At 40.8% G+C, this 18,710-nt stretch overlaps 4 protein-coding genes across 5 annotated transcripts; 3 read left to right on the top strand and 1 right to left on the bottom strand.

The window, feature by feature from the left end:
- The first annotated feature begins 398 nt into the window (after positions 1 to 398).
- On the top strand, positions 399 to 4,405 carry LOC137958871 (F-box protein At2g32560-like). The gene is made up of 5 exons (XM_068806059.1): positions 399 to 2,004; positions 2,375 to 2,454; positions 2,885 to 3,063; positions 3,246 to 3,320; positions 3,790 to 4,405. Exons 1-5 carry the CDS (start codon positions 1,333 to 1,335, stop codon positions 3,975 to 3,977), a joined length of 1,194 nt encoding a protein of 397 aa, XP_068662160.1. The 5' UTR covers positions 399 to 1,332; the 3' UTR covers positions 3,978 to 4,405.
- A 282-nt stretch (positions 4,406 to 4,687) lies between these two features.
- LOC137959738 (rhomboid-like protein 20) lies at positions 4,688 to 12,046 on the top strand. The gene is made up of 8 exons (XM_068807075.1): positions 4,688 to 4,866; positions 4,953 to 5,053; positions 6,088 to 6,228; positions 7,421 to 7,487; positions 10,463 to 10,614; positions 10,683 to 10,784; positions 10,912 to 11,037; positions 11,530 to 12,046. The coding sequence occupies exons 1-8, from the start codon at positions 4,842 to 4,844 to the stop codon at positions 11,707 to 11,709; spliced, it is 894 nt and encodes a 297-aa protein (XP_068663176.1). The 5' UTR covers positions 4,688 to 4,841; the 3' UTR covers positions 11,710 to 12,046.
- A 3,175-nt stretch (positions 12,047 to 15,221) lies between these two features.
- LOC137958622 (glutathione transferase GST 23-like) lies at positions 15,222 to 15,972 on the top strand. Its single transcript, XM_068805695.1, has 2 exons — positions 15,222 to 15,530; positions 15,616 to 15,972. Exons 1-2 carry the CDS (start codon positions 15,222 to 15,224, stop codon positions 15,970 to 15,972), a joined length of 666 nt encoding a protein of 221 aa, XP_068661796.1.
- Positions 15,973 to 16,126: 154 nt separating this feature from the next.
- On the bottom strand, positions 16,127 to 18,631 carry LOC137958872 (UDP-glycosyltransferase 87A1-like). Of its 2 annotated transcripts, XM_068806060.1 has the most exons (4): positions 18,559 to 18,631; positions 17,881 to 18,424; positions 16,683 to 17,644; positions 16,127 to 16,601 (listed from the first exon to the last, which is right to left on the bottom strand). In XM_068806060.1, exons 2-3 carry the CDS (start codon positions 18,371 to 18,373, stop codon positions 16,686 to 16,688), a joined length of 1,452 nt encoding a protein of 483 aa, XP_068662161.1. In that variant the 5' UTR covers positions 18,374 to 18,424; positions 18,559 to 18,631; the 3' UTR covers positions 16,127 to 16,601; positions 16,683 to 16,685. The 2 variants fall into 2 exon arrangements, with proteins under 2 accessions (XP_068662161.1, XP_068662162.1); XM_068806061.1 differs by lacking the exon at positions 16,127 to 16,601 and having other exon boundaries at positions 16,649 to 17,644.
- Between the last annotated feature and the right edge of the window lie 79 nt (positions 18,632 to 18,710).

Genomic DNA, 18,710 nt, shown 5'->3' with positions numbered 1-18,710 from the left:
CTTGAGGGAAGAGGATTGGAATCGAAGGAAATCCAAGCTGCTTGCAACTTACAGACGACTGCGGCAAATCGAGTAAAATATTATTTTTAAGGAAGCTACGTTTTGTTCCTTTCATCGGATCATCTAATCTGTGGACTCTGATGCTCTCGATTGTCTTGTGCACATAGACGTGAGTAAAGAGCAGTGGGCATGTTCGTCCGGATGTCTAAACGAAGAGAAATGGCCATTGGCCAATAATGGAAAAAGGGCTTGGGGAAAATGACGAGGTTTATTGGGAATTGGTGATTGGTGCGATTGGAAGTTTGGAACTTTCCTTGGGGGTGTCACTTTATCCTAAACTTAAAGCTTGCACGCGGAGATGGGTGGTATTTTCTTCGGTTGCCCGGTTTTTTCTGTAAAAATTTGTTAGAGAGGGTATTTGGGTGGCTGTCAAAAGAAGATCCGAAAGCTGTTTTCTTGTTTTCCTGTTTCATCTCTCCTCTCTCCCCCAGTTCGTATTCTTTTCTGTGTTTTGAGCTGCTGTCATCAACGAAGAGGGAGAAGTGGGTTGGTGCAGGATTTGGCTGGGTGGGATGGAGATTTGGGCGAGGTTGAACTGAAGAGTGGATCCCACTCCTTGTTCATCTCTGTCTTCTTCATCTCCAATTCCCCCAGATTCTTCTCCCTCACGTCTTCCTTAAAAAAACTGGATTCGGGTTTAGGTGTTTGTTGTACCTAATTAAGGCCTCGCCTCCCAAATCACGTTTCTTCTTCTTTCTTTCTTCGTTTTTTTTAATAGGCATCGTCGTCGTCGTCCCTATTTAAGATCTCCAGAGAGTCAGAGAAACCCATAAGCGAAACAGATTGGAATCCACTTTACCTTGTTGATTTGAGAAAAAAAGAGGATAGAAATCTCATCTGTTGGGTCTCCTTCTGATCGACAGCTGGCTTGTCTGTCGGTACGGTCCGGGATATGGCGAACAATAATCCACTGGATGTGGATGCTAGCAGAGGAAAGGGCTCTGCTATTCTACTTTGAAGCTGAAAATTTAAATCCGGCTATCACCAACCAAAAACCCCCGGTGCTCCGGAGTGTCTAAAGATACTGCTCTTTTGAATAGCCTAAAGAAGATCAGCGACGAAGCCCACCGGTCCCACTTAGTGGGCTTTGTCGCAGAGGCAAACACCCTTCCACCTCATTTATTCCTCCTCGGGATCTTCTGTTTATCTGCATCAATTTCTTTCGTGCAAGTTTTATCGCCGCTGCTTTCGCGCAATTGGGTCCTTTGGATGTATTGTGATTGTTGGCTTTTTAACCTTTATGCCAAACCCGAATAGAATCTCCCGTGTCTAATGCTTTTCCTCCTCCTATCTTGCGTTTCCTTCTTCCTCCTTTCCAAGTCTCTCTGCCTCCCACCTCTTCGATCATGGGCAAGTGAGATGAGACTATTGTCACTTCTCTTCTGGCAAGAATTAGTTTCATTGTTGCTGCACTGGGTGAGGAACAGTGATCTTATCTTCAGTGTCTTTAAACGCTTGACAGCTTCATCAGCGATGTCACTGAGAAAGAAAAGTTTTGCCACAGTAGAAAATGTTGAGGAGGATCAATTGTCTATATTGGATTTGCCTGACTTGGCACTGGAAAACATACTTGGGAAGCTTTCCCCTGCAGGCCTCTGTACTATGGCAGGCGTGTGTACTTCTTTGAGAGATAGGTGTAGGAGTAATCATTTGTGGGAGAGACATATGAAGGAAAAGTGGGGAAAGGTGATTGGCCCAGCAGCTCAGAGAGAATGGCAGTGGTTTATTGCATCAAGGAAGGAAATAGGTGGGTCAGATGGGAGCATGCCCAAAGGATTGTCCTTGAGGTCTCTCTCTTGTGTCTGGCCCCTCTCCTGGATCAGATCTAAGATAGGTGCTGCTAGCATGCCCAGGTGTTCTTTGCCTGTAGACTCAATCATGTATTGCTACCTCTCTCTTGAGAGTGGCAAGTTTTGGTTTCCTGCTCAGGTCTACAACCGGGAAGTATGTCATCTAGCGTGCTTAAGAAATTTCTTTTATTTTTTATCTGCTCTTTTTATTAATATTGCAAAGACCTGCTCTTTTAGTATCTTGTACATGTTTGGGCACTTTCATGGCATATTTTGCTAGCATATGTCCAAATATCCTGATCAGTGTCCATGAGATTTAGGAATTGAAGAAGAATTTTTCAAGAGTCTTTTGAGAGTTTTCTTCCCATACATATTTCCTCTTTTCGTTGTTGAGTTTTATTATAGCTGAATTGGCTTTTATCAAGTTACATAAAGAGTGGTTTGCATGTGCCAGGAACTTTTTCTTTTTGAATGCTTCTTCTTGCTTTTGAACTAATTATTGGGAATTTTGTGCTGTTCTGCAGCATGGACATGTTGGGTTTATGCTTTCATGCTATGATGCTGAACTCGGTTACAATTCCCGCACTGACACATTTCATGCAAGGTATGCTCGAAACTCCCTTCTGCTAAGAGTACATATTTGTGAAAATGGAAAAATCTATTTTGAAATTCTTTAACAGAACTTTATCTCTTTCCAAAATGAAAAGAAACTGGTTCGCTTGTGATTCTTAGATGTTTTTGATCATTAACTACATAGCAAGCAAGTGACAAGATCTCCTTGGTGATATTCATGAAGAATAGTGATGTTTGGGGTTTTTAGGGATAGTTGTGATTATTGTGGTGCTCCCATAAGCAACCCTCATTTCTTTTTGTTGAAAATCAGATTATATACTTGTGTCACTAATATTCTTTACTCTCAAAAAACAGAAAAGGAAAATGATGCAAAAGGAAATTTACCGTTTGTTATGTATCCATCGGATTTAGTAGATTGTGATCTTTCTTTTCTGTTTCTGATGATTGCCATTTCCCTACAGATATCCACCCCATGGGCGCAGGACCATGGTGATAGAAGAAGGGATGCAGTGGGAGAGATTGAGGGTCCCACCTGTTGATACCCCTGCTCATGATCTTCTCGTATCAGACTGTTTGAATGATCTAAGCCCTGGCGACCACATTGAGATTCAGTGGCGAAAAAACAAGGAATTTCCTTATGGTTCGCATTTGCCCCTTCCAAATTTTCTCCAATTTCTACTTTTTCCGTTTTGAGTTGATTACTTTACTCTCTGGTTTTTTTTATATTGTTTTTCGAGACATACTTCTGGAATGCACAGTAAACAAACAAAGCTGAATCGATATGCTTTTGGCTGATTTTTTGGTGTCCAACATGTTTTCCAGGTTGGTGGTATGGTGTGGTTGGTCATCTAGAATCCTGTGATGGAAATGAGCACTTCTGTCATTGCCATGGTAGTGGTAAGAAAATAAGCAACTCTTTGGCTTCCACTCTCTCTCTTCAACTCTTCTTTTCTCAAGCCTTATTGTCATTGACTTTTGCTTGACTAGGTTTAGGTGCTTGAGAAACAGATGGTATAGTTCGGATTCAGAATCCCATTAGTTGAGAATGCTCAGTATTCATCTCTTTCAACTGCCTCTGAAACTGCTAATGGTGCTAATGGTGAATTTAGCAGACACTTATATTTTACTGCCATGCTTGATAATGACTTCCATCACCTTTTGAGTTTGTTATGGTTTGGGGTTTGCAAAAAAACTACATGGATCCTTAAAGAATATTGTGAATATGATTTTGACCTTATGATCCTGTAATAATTCATGTAAATTACCCGAGGAACAGTAGTAGTAGTTTAATTTCAGGGCAAGAACCAACAGCTTCCTTTAATGGAAATTAAGAGATTTTATTTTCTGATCTATTCATTTTTTACAGATACCGTGATTCTTGAATTTAACCACTATTCACCCGGGTCAAGATGGAGGCGAACGGTGGTCAGTAGGAAGAATCATAGGGAAGAAGGGAATGAAACAGATGGGTTTTATGGAGGCATTAGGAAACTCTATAACAAGGAGGAGATCTCCATGTGGAGGCGGCTCTGGCCGCATGAAATCTTGGAGTAAACTAGTGCTTTCACCTTCCAATTCAGCGTGTCTCTTTGGCTCGTAGGTATTATTATTTAGCCACAGTGGGTTCAATCTGTTTCCATGTTTCATTTCTTCCACGACGAGCAGAAGTGTGCATTATTGTTTAGGGAATTAAATTGATTTAGGAGATGAACAGAGTCGACAGCCTTCAATTTATATAGTAGGGTCATAAGTTGGAGACGGAGAGATCATGTAAATTATTTTTTCCACCCCAGTGGAGTTGAGCCGTTTTTCATATGACCCTTGTAATCCACATTCTGGTGCTTAGAACTTATGCAAATTCCATGTAACATATAACGTTGTTTACCTGAGTTCAGCATTTCGATCTAAACAAATGCTCCATTTGCTGCCGAGTATCTGTTTGAAGATATCTTAAAAAGTTTTAGTTTTTCAGTTTGACTAAATCTCAAATTCTACAAAGAAAAAAGATCACTTCCAGAGGCACATGGATGTCTTAGAGGAAGGCGATCTATTCAAAATTAAATAGCATGTCGCATGGCTTTTCAGACGAAATGGCTTCGTATGGATCAACTCTCTTAGAACAATTAAAGTGACATCTCGGTGAATCCAATGCTATGGGACAATGAACGGTGAGCTGAGAACTACTCAACGGTTGAGATGTCCAAAATTTAAGCTGGAGTTTTTTAACTTTCGTCCTGCCTTCGTCCCTCAGACACCCCCCGACACTGACACTTTACACGACCGAAAATTACTCCGGTGGTAGAACGGACGAAAGAGAACTCGAGAGCTACTCCGGCGTCCTCTCTATTTCTCTGGCCGTCCAAATCTGCTGGGAAGAAGTATATTACTGCTGCTTCATTCATTCACCTTTCCCACAACATGAACGGCGGTCCATCTGGTTTTCGTATGTATAAATCCATTTACATGCTCTATTCTTTCAAGGTTTTCTCTTCCTCAATTTTACTCTTATTTGTCTTAATTTAAATTCAGATAATGCTCCTGTTACGAGAACTTTCGTTATTGCCAGTGGCCTTCTCACGATCTTTGCTGGTATTCAAGGTCGCGCGTCCTCTCTCGGATTATCGTATCAGGTGTGTATTTGTTGTCCTTCTGAACTTTTTTCCTCCATTGTGGATGATTTTTTTTTTTTTTTTATGATTTTAGATGTGGATTCTATTCGAGATTGGTTTGGCTTGAGCTATTTAGAATTTAGCGTTCTTATGTTCAGTTGAAATTTGGTTGATCATGCGTGACTGGACAAGTTTTATATTTATTGATTTAACCTTAGTTTTCCTTTTCTAACCTTTTGATGTTGATCTTTGTATAGAGTTGGTCAAGTTCAAATGCACATGGTTAAATATATTTTCGGATTTATAGGTGTTTTCTAAGAATGTTGAAGTTCTTTGTGTCTCTTGTGCATTGTGCAGAATCGATTTCAATATACATTTTTTGGGGTTTAACTAATCCAAGATGAGCTCAATTTTCGCTCTGCTGCACTGGATTCTACTATGTCTGACAGACATGACGCTTTTGAACTTGACTTGTAACACAAATGCCAACTCAACTGTTTTCTGTTCTTCTTCTTATTGTCTGGATCAAGCGGTGGATCCATATTATTCTTGTCTTTTGATCAATGCTTCTTCATGTAAATCACACCTCATTAGGTAGATTTCTGTTCCATGTAATGATGGTAGTTGGGCTCTTTAATTTAGGGTTAAATATGATCAAACCTTAAATTGCTACAGTTTTACATGTTCCTGCATTTATGCAAAGTTTGCATCTTAGCTACATTAATTGGTGTGGATTTTCGGATTTCTGCTCCTTGGTGCAAGACATTGCTAATGATGGCTCTGATGAGTGCTTCAGATTGCCTTTTATGTGTATCTGTTCCCTTTTTACTTGAACTTTATTGTATTCTGGAGCTGATTTTTGCTTTTAGACCTTAGTCCAGCACCTAACAGTTTCAAGCCAAACTCTGGTACTTTAGAATTTTTGTTCTGTAGTCACAAATTGCTTGCATTGTTTCATGTAGTTATTTGTTGACTATATTTTAATCGTTGTTAAATGAAGTTCAGTGTATATGCACTTAAGTTATATTCTTTTCTCCTTTGGGTGGACTGGACAGGACATATACAAAAAGCTTCACCTCTGGAGGTTGATTATTTCTGCATTTGCCTTTTCATCAACACCAGAATTGATGTTTGGACTTTATCTTTTGTATTACTTCAGAGTATTTGAGCGTCAGATAGGTTCCAATAAATACTCAGTAAGTGATCATGAATCATGATTCCAAAATATTTGTGGTGGTTGTAAAAAATAGTTTGGATTTACAGCAATTTTTTAGTATGAGTGTTACATTGACATGATCTTCCCATTCCATTTGACAATAGTGTTCCAATTTATTAAACTGGGTATTAGCTTATTTAAGGCTGTACATTAGAAGTTATTCTGCTTCCCAAAGCTCATTTTAGTGACTGCAATGCTATTTGCTTTCTTTTTTTAATTTTTATCAAAAAGTTACTTTCTTTTGACTTAACTGGAAAAATATTTAATAAGTTACAAGAACTGTAGTACAGGGGAATTACCTACAAAATGCACAGAGCTTTATCCAGATATTTTGCCGCAGCAAAGTAAGGTTCCCAAACGGTACAAGCTAACGATCAGACATTGGTGCTGATCTTTGTTAGATTGAAAATGGACATGATTTTGAAGATTTTAGATGTGCAGCCCTAGCTATTTCAAGCTGTCAATTACTTTTGGTAGTTCGGATTCTTTTTAGATAGTGAAGCTTTAGTTAATGCAATCAAAGAATACAACAAGAAAGGAGCCTTCCTATGCAATAGGGAAAAGCTCCCATTTACAATAGATGTGTGAGAAGACCCTCTTTTGCCAAAATGTCAGCTATTCTCTAGGAGTATGCCACCATGAAACTTGCAATGAGCTGCACAGTCTTAAATGTCTTGTAAAATATACTGCGGGTGCCATGGGTGCGTAGCATTATCCTTCATCCAACTTATCACCATTGCTAAGTTACCTTCCACCAACACTGGGACTGAAGAATTTTATAAATAGAACTCTATACCATGCTGCAATGCACAGATCTCTGCTTCAGCCGAGTCTTTATGGCCGAGAGCACCAGAGTAAGTGAGTAATTGTTCCAAGATGCTCTCTAATAACTCCAGCCCATCCCTGTTGAACCTGGGTTGCCAATGGTAGTTTAGATATTTAAGTTTGCATGGCCAAACTTTTCAAAAAACTCAATTGTTGACATTGAGTTTGATGATTTTGATATTACTACATATTAATGGTGCACTTGGCCTATGCATATTATAATTATTCGAGACTAGAAAACCTGAGTGGAGTAAATTATTTTAATGTTTAAGTTGTGTTGTGAGATTATTCAAAGCATTTCACTGAGCTTGATAATTCTTGTTGATGCGTGGTTTGTAATTATACAGATCTTCATCCTGTCCTCCATGTTGACTGCAACTCTCTTTGAGGTTCTTGCTTTAGTACTACTTAAATGTACTCACTACTCCTTAAATCTCATAATAAATTCATTTTAAAAAAAGGTACTTCTACTCTTTAAAGCCCATAATAAAGATATAGAACTGATAGCTGTTTGAACAAGTTACTCAAACAACTTTAAAGATGATATATTTTTTCTTTTATCTGAGAAGGATTTATTGTTGGAACGGACTTGTCTTTAATATGCAAGTTGCGCCTTCGCTAACAGGTCGATCTTTTGGCGCAATGGTTAGTAACATGGTATCAGAGCAAGTTGGTCTCGAGTTCGAGTCCCGCTCCCCCCGTTTGTTCAGTCCCCGCATAGGAGGACTTTGTCTTTGGCCGTCCCCGTATAAGTGGGATTGTGCATTTGCATTTGTACACGGGTGTTCCCCGTGCGGGGGAGTGTTGGAATGGGCCTGTCTTTAATATGCAAGTTGCGCTTTCGCTAATAGGTCAATCTTTTGGCGTAATGGTTAGTAACATGGTATCAGAGCAGGTTGGTCTCGAGTTCGAGTCCCGCTCCCCCCGTTTGTTCCGTCCCCACATAGGTGGGATTTTGTCTTTGGCTGTCCCTGTATAGGTGGGATTGTGCATTTGCATTTGTACACGGGTGTTCCCCGTGTGGGGGAGTGTTGGAATGGGTCTGTTTTTAATATGCAAGTTGCGCCTTCGCTAATAGGTCGATCTTTTGTCGTAATGGTTAGTAACATTTATTACCCTATGACAAACGTTTATGTCATACGTCCAGCATTTCTTTTGTCATTATGAAGAGTATGGTTACTCTAGGTAAACAGCTGTATGTCAAATGAACTCGAAGAGAACACGTAAAAAATTTCTTTTGCATACCAAGAAGTCATATTATAAGAGCGGAAGAGTTGTGCAGGCTAGAGGCTAGGTGGCACTTACAGAAGGGAAAGGCTACCTCCCCTTGAAGGCAAGACACTGATGACCTATCTCTAATGACAGTTCACAATTTCATTTTTGGATCTCAAATTTTGGGGGCAAGAGATGGACAGGGCACTGATTGTTTCTTGCACATCTTTGTTGATTAGTGTACTCGAAGAGGATTGACCTTTTTCTTAGTCCATCTTATGATCATCTTTTAATTATCCGGCACCTCTGTGGGTCTTGGAAGAAAACAAAATGTTTTTTCAGCCATTGCAGAGGGACCCACTTTTCTGCCTTTGGAGATGTCAGCTGTAGTCAGAGGTTCTGAGTAGCTAGAATGGTTCTAGAGTGATGACTAAAAGCTTCGCTAGCTCCTGTTGCCTGGAATGCCTATAAGCTGCCACTGAAGTTGAACTTCAAGATTTCTTCCAGGGACATAGTCTGTGAGTTGAGGGTAGTAGTCTTTCTGGTCAATGAAGCGGCAACCAAGCACCTGATCTGACGGATATCTACACTTGAAAGGCTACAAAACTTGCTTGTTTTTCCAGCCTAAGAAAGGATCTATGCAGCAATTTCTTGCTGCCTCCAATTGAAGAGAAGATGCTGGGATTTCTCTCTTTCTAAATACACCCGAACACTGCTTCCACAGATTTTCCCCACCTTGTTTGCGGTTGGGTGTAGGGGTGGGTGTGAGGGAAAGAAGAAGTCTTGTCAATGTCGGTTCTTGGGAAGTAGAGTCAGACTTACCCAATAGATCATGTCAAACCTGCTGAGAGAAATCCCCCCATTGTCAAATAACAAGTAAAAGATATGTAGCACTAACTAATTTATAGATGGATTCTCATTGCATGTGATGATTACTATTTGCCTCTTTAATGCTTTTCATGAAGTTTCTTGTCCTCCCCTGCTATTCCATACAAAGAAAAGTTAAGCTCGTTTCGGTCACAGGGACCTGCTTATGGAAATCTTGCCACTGAAAACAACTAATTTGTTTTTCTCTATGTTTAAGATCAGAATATATGCTTAAAATGAAAATGCAAGCAAATTTTGTCAAACCAAAATGCAAAATATGAAAATTTTCAGGGTTTTGGTTATACACATACAGACAACCCTGACAACAATTAGACTTGAACCTTAGACCTCACATTAAAAAAAATACTCATGAAAATACGCTAAGGGGTCTCTTTCATAAGGTTCTAATTGATGTTATAAATAAACGTCTGAATATTTCAAAAATAAAATACTGTTATTACCCACAGAAAGTAAATATTGAAAATTTAGTTACAGAAATAAAATTACATTTTAATTGTACATACCAAAAGCTATGCATTTTTTAATGGTCATAATGTAAACGTTACTTAAGTTGAAAATGCATGATTCAATCATTTTATATATCCAAAAAATATGATATGCAAATTAAAATGCAACTTATTTGTCTCAAGTGTGTCAGAAAAAACATGAACTGGTTTAAAAATATAAATCAATTTTATTTTTATGAATAGGTATGAAAGGAACTGTGGGTTTATATCCTTTCAACAAAAAAGAAAAAAAAAACTGTGGGTTTACTAAACTTTAGAAATATGTCTTTGTGGGACTCGTATATGTAGCTCGTTTGCCTAATGTAAAAATATGACTTATGTCTTTAAAATGTCATCGAACTCATGCATGGTGGTTGGCATGCCACCTATTTAAGTTTTGATCATGGGATATTTTGTCTCAACTTTATTCTGATCTTTTGAAATTCCAAGCCTCCATTCAGGTTGGAGGCATGAGTTGTATGGGTCAACCAGGACCCTGTTGGACCAACTGCTCCAGGCAGGTTTCCTGAAAAATGGGGTATTCGAATTAGCTGGTGACCCTCAACCTGATCTGGCATTGGCATTGAGGTCAATCTGGTTCAACTGGCTGGACTGTAAAACAAAACTTGCACTATGAATTATATAGTTTGGTGAAAATCTCTGTACTAAAACGTAAGGATGGTACTTATGCTTTCAAGTTCCCCTCCCCCAACCCCCCAAGATCCCTCTCTCCCTCTTTCAAATTTATCATGTTCTGGCCTTTGTTCACATTTTTATTTTCTAATTTTATTTTCTTTGTCACAGATCCTACCTCAAAGCTAGTAGCATCAGGGCCGTACAGTCTTATATTTTCGTCCTTTGTACCTTTTTATTTTGACATCCCAGTCTCAACAAGATTCCGCATATTTGGTTTTCGATTTTCTGACAAATCCTTCATATATCTAGCAGGCCTTCAGGTAAAAAGAACATTTTTTTTGCTTGTTTAAGCTCATTGCTGATTTTTAATTGCTTGTATTTTTTGCAGCTTTTATTGTCATCTTGGAAAAGATCCCTTCTACCAGGCATCTGTGGTATCCTTGCAGGCGGAATATACCGCCTGAATGTGTTCCAAATTCGTCGTGCAAAGGTGATTAAATCTTCCATCTGTATTGGTTGTTTTATCTTAAGAATGTTTTATAGAGGTTTAGACTGCGGGCATTAGTGAATAATATTGTCATGTTCTTTCTCACCTTTGCAATTGAAATGCAATACAGTTCCCAGATTTCATAGCGTCGTTCTTTTCAAGGCTGTCATGGCTCCCTTCAGGAGGATCTCCATCTGTAACTCCATCTGGAAACTTCATAGGACGGGTACCTTCTTATGCTGGACATCAGCAAGAAGTAAGAAGTTCTTTTTTTTTTTTTTTTTTTTTCTTTTTTGGCTAAAGATAGATGACTTTTCTGTTAGTTGATACATTCAAATATCATATTCCTTTTCTGATTGAATTAAATTTTTGTAGGATAGTAGTACGCTAAGTTTCACATCCACATTATTTGTTACAGTGCTGCATTATTTCAAACACAAATTCATTTTGAGTACATATCTTTATACTCTTTATAGGGTGCACGTAGTAACTCTAACAAAGAAATTGTATCAGTAACATCTATTGATCTGTTAATAAAAGAAGAGATACCTCTTATTGCTTGTTAAAAGGGTGTATTTTGAGTTGAGTATTAGTGTTTGATTGTCTGAATTTATAGGTAAGTGAAGAGAGTCAAAAGGAATGGAATATTTTATTCACTGAGATGTTTCCTGGGACTTGCAGCAATCTTAAGTTTGTAATGAAATTATCTGATATTATACTTTCTTCTATTGTGCCTAACATGATTTAGGTTCCACGCAATTATCCTGTCTCGGCTCCCTTTGCTTCAGCTACTGAGCCACCTGAGGATTCTATATCTACGTTGGTATCAATGGGCTTTGATAGGAACATGGCAAGACAGGCACTGGTGCAGTCCCGGAACGATGTTAATGCAGCCACGAACATTCTTCTTGAAACACAGTCCCGCTAATTCGAATACTTGAAATTTTGCCTGAGGACCAGCTGATACGGGACTGTTTTTTATAACAAAGAAATTGCCCACTTGTTGAGGTACAGCTCAAACTGCTGTTAAAGTGTTCTTGCGGGAGGTTAACATTTCTTTCCTTGTGTGCTCCAAGATCACTTGTTCCATTCTCTCTGCATGATGATGTACGAGGAAGCCCTATAAACGACCCATCAAGCTTGTAATTTTTTTTATTTTTTATCTAGTGTATTGATCATATTCATGTAACTTCATTAAGATTTTATCCGTAATGTGGGATGAAATTTGAAACAGGAAAGGGTTGTGGGCCTTTCAGTGATCCATCGATAACAAGAACATTTAACAGGTTTGGATCTAAATAGGTTTGTGCTCACCAGGGGTTCATTTTCAAGTCTGAATTTAGATCTGGTTCCAAATGGGTTTGGATCTAAATAGTCCACGGAGGAAAACGAGAGAGAAGTCTCCCTCGACCAGTGAGGAACGTGACATGGTGAAGAGTGGTCTTTCTTATGTTTTTGGTATGATTTGGATGGGACTAATCTTGTGTTGCTTTTTAGAATTTGCAAATCTCATCTCGCTCCAAATGAAAATCTTTTCTCTCATTCATTTCCAGTAACACACTCGTAGAGCTTTTCATTCTTCTCCCTATCAATCAATATATAAGGATTTCAGACGGATTTGAGAGAGGAAATTTTCTGCTCTCTGTTTTGACAAAGAAACTTGAAAGTGGAAGAACATGTTAGCTTGCTAATGAAATAACCAGTAGGCTTCCTTTTGGAAATCTATAGGGGAGTTTTGAAATCTTTCCAAATTATGAACAAATTCACCATCTTTTGCCGAGTTTTCAGGAGTCTCAGCACAAGATTCCATACTCTTGTAGCCCTATTATCCAAAGCCATGTCTTTGGGGTTAGGAAGTCCATTTGGTATAAATGGAGTCTGTAGAAGCAGTCTTTGATCTACAATCACCTCTGTAAGCAGATTCTCATCCTCAAACAATGAATACCTGTCGTGGAAGTGTTTAAAAAAGGCAAAGTAAAATGGTTCGATTCGACAATACTGTAATGAAGTGACTGTTAAGTTTCACGTTCGGCCCGGATCCTCTTATGCTCATGATGCGCTTTCATTAACGCCTCGAGGTTTTAGCGCTAGTAGTTTCAACATGGTATCAGAGTTGAGGTTCGGGTATGAAGGAAAACGATGGCAGCAGAGAGGGCTCAGATGCAAGTGGGAGTTGGCCAGGTGTTACACTTGAGAAACTAAATGTTGTGCGCAACTTCAGTTGGTCTTCTAGCATGAAGACAAGGGCAGTGAGTTACAGAAGTAGAGGATATCATGTTTGAGGAAGAGCTATTACATTGATATGTGTGAAGACAGATTGAAATCAGTCTTCAAGTGGGAGATTGTCAGGTAGTAATGGGCAATTGTCAAAGGTGGGCCCAAGGGATCTGGATGACAAAGGGAAAACAAAGTTTCCCTTGTTGATAGTTATCTTCCTTATTTGGATTTACCGAGACGCAGCGGAAAAAAATAGTATCTCTCTTTGGAACTGATAGAGACGCAGCCAAATACAGGTCTCCCTCGGGACTAACAGAGAGAGGGGTCTCGGAGAGAGGCGATGCTCGTCCCCAGAAGAGAGCAGCTCGGGACGAGAGTCGCCGGTGCCAGAGAGAGGACTCGGTGCCGTGAGCACTGCCGTGCAACGCCGTTGTCGTCGCCGGTGCCGGAAGAGATGAGATTTCTCACCAACGTGAGAAGCGACACCGTTGTCGAAAGAGGGTAAGCTCAGGATCTTGTATCTGTGCCTGTGTGTGCGCCAAGAAGATGAAGCAGGAGCTTCGGTCTCGGCATGAATACGAAGCGGGAGCTTCGATCTCGGCAGGAAGACGAAGCAGTAAGTTTCGGTCTCGCCAGGAAGACAAAGCAGTGAGGTTTGGTCTCGCCGGTGCCGGAAGAACAAGATCGGCGTCAGTGGGAGCTGCGGAAGAGAGGTTTCGGCCTCTGACTCTCGTTCAATCGACGTTGTAGGGAGCGGCAGCAAAGAGGCGTCAAATCCGGTGCTACTGAGAGAGGCAGCAGAGAAGCGCCAGTTCCAGTGCTATTGAGAGAGGCAGCACAGAGGCGCTAGTTCTGTTGCTGTTGAGAGAGGCAGTAGAGAAGCGACAGTTTCGGTGTTGCTGAGAGAGGCAACAAGGAGGCTTTCCAGGGGCCGCTGGCAAAGGCAGCAAGGAGGTTTTCCAGGGGTTGCTGGTAGAAGCAGCAAGGAGGTTTTCCAGGTGTTGTTGGCAAAGGCAGCAAGGAGGTTTTCCAGGTGCTGCGGGTAGAGGCAACAAGGAGTCGTTGCTGTGAGAGACAGTGAGACAACGCTGCTATTGTAACAGATAAGTCTCCCTATTATATTGTGATCCTCAATTGATTTAAAATAAAATCCTCTACAGCTCCCGTGGACATAGGCAGTTTGCCGAACCACGAAAATATTGTATCGTGTATGATTACCTGTCTCTTTATAGTCGTTTTTCCCTAACAATTGGTGTCAGAGCTGGTTGGTCGTGATTTCAAATCACGGGATGGGGATGTCAACTCACACGTGCAGGGGGGCGTTGGAAACCTGGCCACTCGTGCCTCACGTGAAGGGGCATGTTAAGTTTCATGCTCGGCCCGGATCCTCTTATGCTCATGCTGCGCCTTCACTAACACATCGAGGTTTTAGCGCTAGTGGTTTCAATAGTGACATCCACAGGAAATCAAAGTAAGTATTTTAAGAACTCCATAAATGATCTGGCTCTCGAGGAGATTCAATATCTGCGCTCTGTCTACCAAAGCACAACAGCTCTTTAGTTGGTTTTCTTGTCTTGGACGTGAACTCGTCTACCGAAACTCCCTATTGAAGCCAATCCTCTGACAATGGAGATTCGTCGTTCACATAAAATGGGTCTCTTTTTTTCCTGATCAATGGGAACATACCTTGGTATTCTTCTTTGCTGAAAGATAATTGATAAATATATAGTTTTTATCCTCTCCTCTATGCAATCTCGGCAAAGAGAGTTCCAATGACCGGTTTCAGAGTAAGAGCTCTGTTGATCATGTGTGGAAGGCACAGAGACTTTTATACTGTTGATCTGCTTTCTGTTTTATTGAAAGACCAGTTAACATACCCAGGAACGATGAGAATAGACGAACCTGTACACCCTTGATTGTTTCATCCTTTGCTCCATGCCTGCAACGCACATCTGTTCATAACTTGGATTAAACAAAGTGTTATCAACATATTCAACGTCATTTATAGTTAGCTTGTCTCTGTTCAGCAAGAATGGCCGGATAGCCGTCTGCATTCTTTCTTTAAAATAATGACGAACTAAAAATACAAGTCAATCAAGTCTGTGCAATGTATGTTAACTAAAAGCTTCGTTTTGTCGTTGCATTCATTTGTAGATTTTTTAAATCGTCCCCAGATCTCTATAAATATGAGGAAATCTTGATTTCCTTTTATCTGAACCTAAAATGGGTGAAGTGAAGCTTTTTGGAGCATTTGCTACCCCTTTTCCCTTCCGGGTTCAGTGGGCACTCGATCACAAGGGAGTCCAATATGAATACATAGAAGAGGATCTCATGAATAGAAGCGCCTCATTTATGAGCTACTCTCCCCCGTACACAAAAGTTCCGCTGCTCATCCACAATGGAAAGCCCATATCTGACTCACTCTGCATTCTCGAGTACATCGATGAAACATGGTCAGAGAACCCCTTGCTGCCTAAAGATCCCTATGAGAGAGCCATGGCGCGTTTCTTCGCTAAATTCGCTGATCAGAAGGTAACTACAAATTCATTCATTTCACGAAACTGTTCATGGTGCTTATGGAAATTATTCTCAGTACTATACTGTTTGCTTGATGCAGTGTGCAGTTAGTGTTCGCGCTGCTTTCCACTCAGAAGGAGAAAAACGGGATGAAGGCATTGAGGCATCGCTGGAGGCACTGAAAATTCTTGAAGGAGAACTCCAAGGGAAGAAATTTTTTGGCGGTGAGACTATCGGATATTTGGATTTGGTGGTGGGTTGGATTCCCTTATGTCTTCCAATCATTGAGGAATTCGGAGAGTTTAAACTACTTGACCCACAGAGCTTCCCTTCTCTTTGTGCGTGGTGTGAAAATTTTCTGGAAGTTCCTCTCATCAAAGAGAACCTACCACCTCATGATAAGATGTCTGCCGTTTTCCAGTATGCCAGAAGAACGTTTCTTTCTTCTGCAGGCTAGTGCGGATACTGCTACACAGAAGAATGTCTTTGTCTTAAATTAACAAATAATAGCTACTTGCGTAGAGCTTATAAACGAAGTAGTGTCTATTATTATATGGATTGATCTGAAGTTTGCAGTTGATTTAAAGCGTCTGAAGGAATGTTAATAACAAAAAAAAACTTTCGTTCACTTTGGGATTTCAATTAACCAAGCCAATGGCCACTAGAATGATTCAGAAGTCAACTAATGGAAGGGAAAAAAATTAGCAAGATCCATGCGAACTAACAGAAACAGCATTTTTCCTTCTCCATTGTGTTGAAATTGGAGAAGTATTCTTCTTTGGAGGGTTCTTTCCAGTTTCCTTGGAAGTAATACTGAAATCTCCAATACTAAAACCAACTTGGAATAGAATAATCTTTTCTTTTTGATGGATTTATAGTAGTTTATAAATACGAAGACTCTGGTGCTGTTGCACATATGCGGCCGGCCTCAGAGTGCGAGTTCAGATATTCCAGAAGGAACAAACAAAACTGATTTCTTTGCTTTCGGATACTGTCAAACTCGTTAATGGAGGGTGACTGAAGTTAAGGTGGCGCTTCCATTTGGCAGAACGACATGCAAGACAGCCGGCCACTTCCTAGCTTCGCCTGGAAGCAACATTAGTGTTAGAAAATGCCAAGAGAAAACTTAGCTGTTGACAAAAAAAATAAATTAGCATTTGTGCCTACCATTTAGGCTTCAAGGTTACATTTTGCTAGGTCACTGCAACTCTGGACCTGCTTAACGAACGCATCGAGGTTACGTTGAGCAGATCCATCCTTTTCCACTGCCCTTCGACAAATCTTCTGGAGTTCTCTGCTTCTCCTCCTCATCTCGTTGCTTTCTTCTCCATCCAAGGCCATGAATCTCTGCACCAGTTCAGCAATTTCATAGCTCTCAACCACGTCTTCTCCCACCTTTGTCTTCAGCCTCATGCCTACTCCCCAGTCTTCCACTATTAATTTGCTATTTGGATATTGATCCCAAAACAGAGGAAACGTAAGCATGGGTACGCCAGAGAATACACCTTCCATGGTAGAATTCCAGCCACAGTGGGTCAAGAAGCCCCCAACACTTGCATGAGAGAGGACATTCAACTGGTCGCACCATCGCACCACCAACCGCATCTCATTCTCGCCGCTCATCATTTCTTGTAAGCGCCGGACATCCCCACGTCCTACCCACAAGCAGCGAACGTTGCTATCACGCAAGCCTTTCGCCAGTTCCTCCATTTGAGAGGCTGAGGTACGCAAGAAACTACCCAGTGAGACGTAGAGGACCGATTTTCTGGGTTGATTATTGAGCCAATTGTAGTAATTTGAGTCGCCAGGATCTGCTGAAGTGGAGAGTTTCATGTAAGGGATGCAAGGCCCGACATTATAAACAGGCAATGGAAGCTTTGAACTCAACGTATCTTCTGCGTAGGTATCGAATTCGTAGCATGTTGCTGAAAGTAGGTATGAAGCTTTAGTTGCTGCACGGACTGTATTTATTGCTCTTTCTAAAATGTTTGGACCACTTCCTGGTGATCGAAGACTGGCCAATGTAAAAATGGAGTAGAGATCTGCTAACCGAATGGAAGCGATGCCAGGAATATATTTGACTCGTTCATCTTCTCCCCCTGGACAATTCTCCGTCAGTCGTTCGTGCACTAAAAGCAACCAGAAACACACCGGAGCGTGATGCGAGGAATCTGACACTATCACTTCTCGGTGACAATAAATGGATAGTCGAATTGTTTCAGATGTTTAAGTGATTAAATAAAATGGAAAGGAGCTCTATAATATTTCCATGGAAGGCGCATGTAGGTTTCCCATGATGAAAAAAATTGTAAGATTCAAGACGATGGAAATAAGAACCTCTCAAGAGTAGGAGTGAAAATTTTACCAAAGTTGTGAAGAGGAAAATGCCGGTTGGAGATGAAGAGGTGAAAATGGTATAAGAGGGAAAAGACTGAGGGCGCCATCGTCCAAACCGATGCCACCGGAATACTCCGACGAGTCCCCACGTCCACGACCCAAGGCATCTGGGCATCAGCTATGATGCAGTGGATCGGCCTAGAGAGCTGATCCAGAAGACGCTCCAACGGGTCCTCCATCTTGGTATTGACAGCTTCCACGAAGCCGGCGAAGTCAGCCCCGCGGTTCCGCTCCAAGGGGATGACGTTTGGGATGGATCGCAGCTGGATGGTTGAGGATTTTGATCCCTCAGAAGCTATATATTCAAGCCACTCTTCCGTCACCACAAAGGTTATGGCCAGTCCTCTGGTGGCGAGGAGCTCACAGAGGTTCATCATGGGATTGACATGGCCCATGCCGGGGTATGGGACTGCAACAACATGGCAACCGCCGTGGCCCTCCTTCACGTCTACCGGATCCATGATTTTTTCTCCTCCGAACGGAAGCTGTGTCCTGCGAGAAGCGTATCAACTCTGCACTGGAGAAGATAAAACTTACAAACTTGACATTAATACACGGCCGTTTATTTAATTGTCGATGTGATATATACCAAAGTCCCAACCAACCTTCGATGAATCAATAACAAAAGGCAATAAATACTTCCTACCTTGAGTACTTTCAGGACAGAATTTTACTACAGGATATCATTGATGATTTTAGAGTTCCTGGCCGTAATATTAAGCTAGCAGCAAACATTTCATAAATAGCTCAAATTTTAGGCATTTAGGCTTCAATATCTACAGCTTGCTAGCCCCACTA

This window comes from Aristolochia californica, unplaced genomic scaffold, assembly GCF_029961685.1.
Source record: "Aristolochia californica isolate CCGP_79_NKW_82.1479 unplaced genomic scaffold, dmAriCali1.0.hap1 SCAF_3, whole genome shotgun sequence".
Classification (NCBI taxonomy): Eukaryota; Viridiplantae; Streptophyta; class Magnoliopsida; order Piperales; family Aristolochiaceae; genus Aristolochia; species Aristolochia californica.
Note: the sequence above shows the minus strand (reverse complement) of the source record. Positions and strands in the feature narration are given on the sequence as shown.